The sequence below is a fragment of the Trichechus manatus genome, unplaced genomic scaffold (assembly GCF_000243295.1).
Source record: "Trichechus manatus latirostris isolate Lorelei unplaced genomic scaffold, TriManLat1.0 scaffold00016, whole genome shotgun sequence".
NCBI classification, from domain to species: Eukaryota; Metazoa; Chordata; class Mammalia; order Sirenia; family Trichechidae; genus Trichechus; species Trichechus manatus.
The window spans coordinates 9,381,682-9,388,034 of NW_004443952.1; the positions used below are offsets into that span (position 1 = coordinate 9,381,682).

At 33.0% G+C, this 6,353-nt stretch overlaps 1 protein-coding gene across 8 annotated transcripts in view; it reads left to right on the forward strand.

Annotated features, from left to right (window-relative positions):
* The window catches only part of PTBP3 (polypyrimidine tract binding protein 3), an 89,558-nt gene extending 84,453 nt beyond the window's left edge, over positions 1 to 5,105 (forward strand). For all 8 annotated transcript variants that reach the window (XM_023727384.1, XM_023727383.1, XM_023727380.1 and 5 more), the window contains one exon: positions 86 to 5,105. In XM_023727384.1, the coding sequence (XP_023583152.1) occupies positions 86 to 218 (133 nt within the window). In that variant the 3' untranslated portion in view covers positions 219 to 5,105. The remainder of the gene's footprint in view (positions 1 to 85) is intronic.
* Positions 5,106 to 6,353: the final 1,248 nt, after the last annotated feature.

Consider the following 6,353-nt stretch of genomic DNA (forward strand, 5'->3'; position numbering starts at 1 on the left):
TTTAAATAATTCAGTGAAGTCTTCTGGGGAAGGGGACAAGGAGGTTGGGAAGCAGAATTCTAAATATTTCTTCTATTATTTTCAGGAAAGATCGCAAAATGGCACTCATTCAATTGGGATCCGTGGAAGAAGCAATCCAGGCCCTCGTTGAGCTTCATAACCATGACCTTGGAGAAAATCACCACCTCAGAGTTTCCTTTTCAAAATCCACAATCTGACTTATCTGTGAATTTTTCTCCTAAGACTGGACCATAAATTCAGTAAAATCTTCAGACATAGACTGAAACAGCTCAAGACCAATTCTGCCTCTTTCACAGAAATAACTAAAAACTCTTGCTGAGTTTGATATTCAAGTATATTTAAAAAAAAAAATCAAGGGATATTCTTTTTTCCCCCTGCTAATATGTGATCAAAGGTTTGTTTTTCCTTTACACCACAGTTTCTTTGAAAATAACCTTCAGGAAAAAATATTTTTCAATAATTTAATTCCCTGTATTGAATTGAATTTCAAGAGGACAGATTTTCTTTTAGTTTGAGTCCAGATCCGCCTTATACAACATTTCTAAACTCCTTTCTACTTTGAGAAATTTAAACATATAGACTTTGATGTATGTGATTTAAATTACTTACAACCAAGTTTTTTAACTTTATGATTCTGAAATTTGACCTCTGTAGAAAATGAAGTTCATTTATAAATTATTTGCCATATATTAATAGTTGTTATTATTATGCATAGACAATTTGACTTGTATTAGAAGCAAATTTATAAACATGCATGTTTTCTTTCATTGTTTCTTTTTTCACTGGATGACACTCCTTTGAATAATGCACATATTTAACTTTTGAAGATTATTTGGAGAAATGAAGTGTCTCCACTGTCCCCAGGGAAATTAAGCAAGACTAACCAGGATCTATTAATGTGTCAGAATAATTAGTAATTTTATTAGGAAAAAATCATGTTTTAAATTTCAAAATGACACTTATTTGTCAAGTAATATAATATCTTGGAAAATTTAAAAGGAGAAATAATCCTACTTATAAACTACTTTTTTACAGTTGTTTTCAGAAAAAAGTTTACAGTCTTAAGGAAAATATTCAGGTCTATCATATGGTTTGACAGATTTTTTAAAAGTTATTTTTGGTAAGGTCTTCTTTTAGAAAAAAAAAAAATCTCAAGGGTTTTTTGTACCACTATAATCTCTAGTACTTATTCAGAATTACTGTGTATTTACTTAATTTCTTATTATGTGCCTTATTATGTGCTTATGATACAATAGGTTAGAGTTTTATCTAAGTATCTTGAAAGCTGTATTGTGGGCTTGTTGAGCATTTTCTTTTGCTTTTTTCTTTTCCCTGTTTTAGTAAGGATTTTAAAGATTTTTTTTCATTGCGATTTTAAATGGTTTTCAATAAGTAATAGTTTTTATTCAAATTTTTTGGTGCTTTGGTGCAGACATTGGGTGGGGGAAGGTGAGTGGTTTTCAGAATAACTCAGTGCACACCTGTAGGCCTCTTCACATTGTACCTGGTAGCAGTCATTGCCAGTTATAGCATTCCAATTTGGGATGTAAAATGTAAATTTATGAATCTTGTCTCATCTTTATCACCCATCAGAATTTGTCTCAGGATTACTTGTTTTTTTTCAGTACTTAAGTAAGAACTTGCGTTTTTCTTTGTTAGTGTAACTTTATTACTGATTACCCACATATTTGGAGTATGAGAAAGTAGATTATCTCCCCCTCCCTTCCTCTGGTTGACTGTTAAGAGTACATTTTAATGTTACTTCAGTGACTGTATAATGTAAGATTGTTTCCTTTTAATAAGAAACTTTGCTTTTGTTCATTGTTCCTTCAAAGCTTGATCAGATATTTTAAAAGCAGAATTTGTCGAAAGGATCATTTTTGTCTACCCCCTTTAAACTTTTTCAGATTCTCAGAGTGGCTTATCTCAGCTTTTACAAGAGTATCTCAATCTCTTTGTTACATTCCAACAATTAATTTGAACACAGGGAGGTTCTTACAAGAGAAATATTACAAAAAGAAGGAGACTGCAAGAGATACTATAAGTTGTTGAAAGCAGAATTCACCCAACACTGAGCAACAGTAGTTGGTAGAATAGGAAGGGCGACACTGAAGTGAGACCTTTCAGGTGGATCCATTTAGTTCTGGCTGAATAGATAGGTAGAAGGATTTATCTAGTTGGGTTTTTTTGTTTTTTGTTTTCCACTTACAAAATATAATTTTATCTAACACTGAGTAAGGGGAGGAAAAAAAAGTTTCTTTGAGAAATCTTCCAAAATTTGCTTCAGTTTTTTTTCCCACACTATTATAATTTTTCAGTGGCATGTTACATTGGACTATTTCACTTGTTTTGGTTAGGAATTACTATGTAATTTATTGAGTCATGATTCTTATTCAGTGTAAGTATAGCAAAAGTTACTGAGAGCAGGAAGGTGATCATAATGGTGTTGAATGTAATTTTGAAGCAGGGAATGGCCTTTAAATCTGAGAGAACATTTGAATCCTTTTCAGGGATTTGTGTATGTGTATAGATAAATGTATATACGTACATACACTCTTCTAATATTGTACATACACATGCACATTACATACATTTTAATTGACAAAATTAATCAAATTAAGATTTGGAAAAGTGGGATATTCTTCTTTAAAAATAGCGTGTTTGAAGCCATCAATTTGTGTCTAAAATTAGCTGTAGCACATGGATGTTGTCCATATTTGGCTATTTGCCCTTGAATTATAGAGGTCTACAGTCTTTGTGTTGGCATGGTTTCTGTAAAAATATAAAAAATCAGAGTGGTAGAAAAACTAGATCTGTGTATTTCTGTTTTGGCATGCATTTATTCCCTATCTTCTAAGCAATGGTTTTTCGCTGTTGATCTGTCATAGTATCCTATTTTTAAGTTTATTTACTTTAAGAAGTATTGTCTTAACACTTTTGGAGGTGTTTTGACTTTTACACAAAGTATATATATTCAGAACTTTAAAAAATAGCAGTACACATTTAACAATAGCAATTTATGCCAAAAAGTTCTACTTTGAGATTTAAATAACTTGAACAGCAGTACAATGTGCTTTTTGTAAAATACAAATAGAATGAGCCAGTTATCTTAATTGATAACTTACCAGAGAGTCAAATTACCCAGCAGCTCTTATAAAATGCCATAAATTCTTTGTTTAAGACTAAAAATTGTAATTAGTTATTTGGAGTGATGTGTCAGATTGCTGTTTAGAGCTGCAGATCTCACAGTTTTTAGAGACACAATTTCTGCTTGCCTAATTCCTTATCGGAGCAAGGCCTACTTTGGCTCTACCTAGGATAGTGATCAAGTTGAGTGTAGGTTTTGTTTCAGTTGATTAGAAGTAGCTCTCATGAGTGTCTCTGTGAGTTTCATACAAACTTTTCAAAGCCTCTGTGTCATTAAGCAGCAGTGTTTATACACTGAGTATATTGTCACACAGTTTCTCTTCTGTTCCCAGTAAGTATTTTCTGGACAAAAGATGACAAGCTTAGAAGTTTTTTTCCCCTCCAATGAGTCACTTAAAAACTCGTAAGTTTCCCAAACTATCAGCCTATCTGTTAGAAAACCTAATGTGTACTGCTATTTTTAAAATCAACAAGAGACAGCATGACTATACTTAAAAGCATTTTTCTTGGCCTTTCCTTTGTCTGTTGTTAAGTAGAATAAAACTGCCAGACTTAAAATATTCTACTGTTGTGCAAAAAGAAATACAATTTAGATTGCACAGTTTTTCCTTTAAAGCAAATATAACTCAGCTGTGTTTTAAAAGAGCTGTGTTGTTACATACAAGACTATTTGCAGTCTTTTTTTTCAGAGCAAATTGTAACAACTAGTTGTTGCGAATGGTTTGAAAAAATAGAAGATTACTGAAATATTAATTTGGGAGTTTTATAGAGGGAGAAAAACAAAACAGGACCAAAGTTTATGTGCCTTCTTCGGTAGTCTTAATTGACTTTTTGTTCTATTTCAGACTAAGGTAGTATCAGTATTCTGGTTTTCAGGAAGTATGTGCTATATAGTTTTAAAAGAATGTTGTCCCACAGACTATTCATACAAGCAAAAAATTGTAACTGTATAATTGAGGTCTCAGTTACACTTTTGCCTTTATCACATAATATTCATCATGTAACATTGTGCAGGTATCCAGTAACAGAGCTGATCTAAATCTTTGTGTTATTCATCTTAGTTTTTGTAACCTGAGGCATATGTTCCAGAGAACAGGGATATTTGTCTGGTCCAGTGACCTTGGTGATAATAGTTGTTAATTGATAGCTGCTTACGGTAAGCTTACATCAGCACTGTAAACAGATTTTTTTTGTTGTGTTATTTTCAGTTCTTGTATCTATGTAGTAGTTGTAATAAGATATTTAAATAACCGTTTTTTTGGTATCATTTAAAAAATCATATTCTGGCCTTTTTTTCTTTACCGTTGTTACCCAGATCTTTTAAAAATCCATCGCACATCCAGAAAGTACTGATTGTAAAGATTGCTGACCAAGCAAAGTTTTTCATCAAAATGTCACCTCATTGCTCTGACCAAAGACTGTTCTGGTTTTAACTCCTCTCTGTTAAGCATTTTTTTCCAAGCTCTTTTCTGAAAGAAGACCCAGTGCAAAGCGGCCTTTACTTTCTATTTCCTATTAGTGAATAGACTACTTAAAGAAAATGGGAGTTTAAATGTGAACAGAATTGATTAGGATGACAAGGGTTTGATGGGCATTTTCAGTACTGTATTCAAGAAAAAAATAGCACAGCTAGGAGCCTCTGACATTGTCTTGCATTTTACGTGATCTGTTCATAAAATTCCCTTTTTCAGTCTGTAAGAATGTTCATCTAACAGAAGAAAATGCTGTAAATATTTGTAACAACATTTTTTTTTAACCGGGCCAAAAAAAAAAAAAAAGGGTTTTTGGGAACAAGTTAACATATAAAGTGGTTTTATATAAAACATCAATTGTCTTGTATATTTTGATAAGCAGCAGTACCAGTTTTCATTTGTAACACAGTTTGTGACATTGGAAGAAAAGGATTCTGTGATTGTTGATATGAATTATGTTATAAATGCAAAGAGAAGATGAAATATTAAAAAACATATTTTCTAAATGCGTAGTGCATGGTTAATTCAAGCTTCTGTACACTACAGTATATTCCATTCTCTTTCAGTTTGTATATTTGCTGACTATTACTTGGTATCTCTAATCTCTTTTCCTAACAACTATAGCATTGTAGCATGCCTTTTAATAAATGTCATGACATCTGTACTCTCTTAAGATTTTTCTGTGTTCTTGTCTGTGCTTTGGGTTTTCCCTTGTCTTACCTGTAATTCTAATGATGTCATATTTTCTTTTTTTTTTTCATAGCCATCCATCTAAACTTGGCCTAGTTAGAGACCAGCAAGCATATATTCAAACAACTTAAAACTCAATCCCTAAAACTACTAACCACTTCTCTTAGTTAAGGAACAATTCTTGTTTTGATCAGCAAAGTGCTTTTCCTTTTCCAGTCTTTCTGTAATGCAACTTCTAAAGCACATGTGGTGCTCTCTTACTTGCTTCTGCTTTCTCTCTCTCACACGTACACACCACATAGCGCCAAACTCCCTAGAGTTGGAAAACTTTTTCCAGTTAGGTTCAGTTTTTGGCTTCCCGATAGGACTAGTATAACACACTTGGAGACCTGAGGTGTGATCTTGGCATCCAAACCAATTTTGTGTCCTTTTTATCTAAAGGGTAGCACAGTTGCCAGCTCACTGTATATTGCTAAGAAAATTTAGACAAATGGTTCATTTCTGGGTGGTTTTTAAAGAGTTGCTGGGTTTCAGAAATCTAAGCAGTCTTACTTAAATCTTTTACTCTATGATCTCTTGGAAGTTGGAATTTATTTTTAATGGAATGGAAAATTAGGTAACCACAACTATCACTACTGATCTTCGCTGGTTTACCTGTAAAAATCTATGGTCTCCATAAACAGATGCTTCTTTTGGGGTCATAAGAGGCGTTTTTAATCAGGAAAAGAGAAAATAACCCTATGGCCAAATGGGATTTTTATAAACTTGATTGACCATGAAATGCTTATTTATATAACAGAGGGCTTATAACCAGCATTAAAAGGCATAGAGTCATGCAATTTTGAGCATAATGGACTTTAGAGATCACCTAACTCAGTTTCCACTTTTCAGAGATAAGCGACACAGAGCTGGAAGAGACTTGGCTAAGGCCACATGGCCCGTTAAATTGCAGAGCTAAACCAGAACCCAGGTCTTGACTTCAAAAGTCTTCTCCAGTGCACCCAGATGTTGCAGTTCTGTACT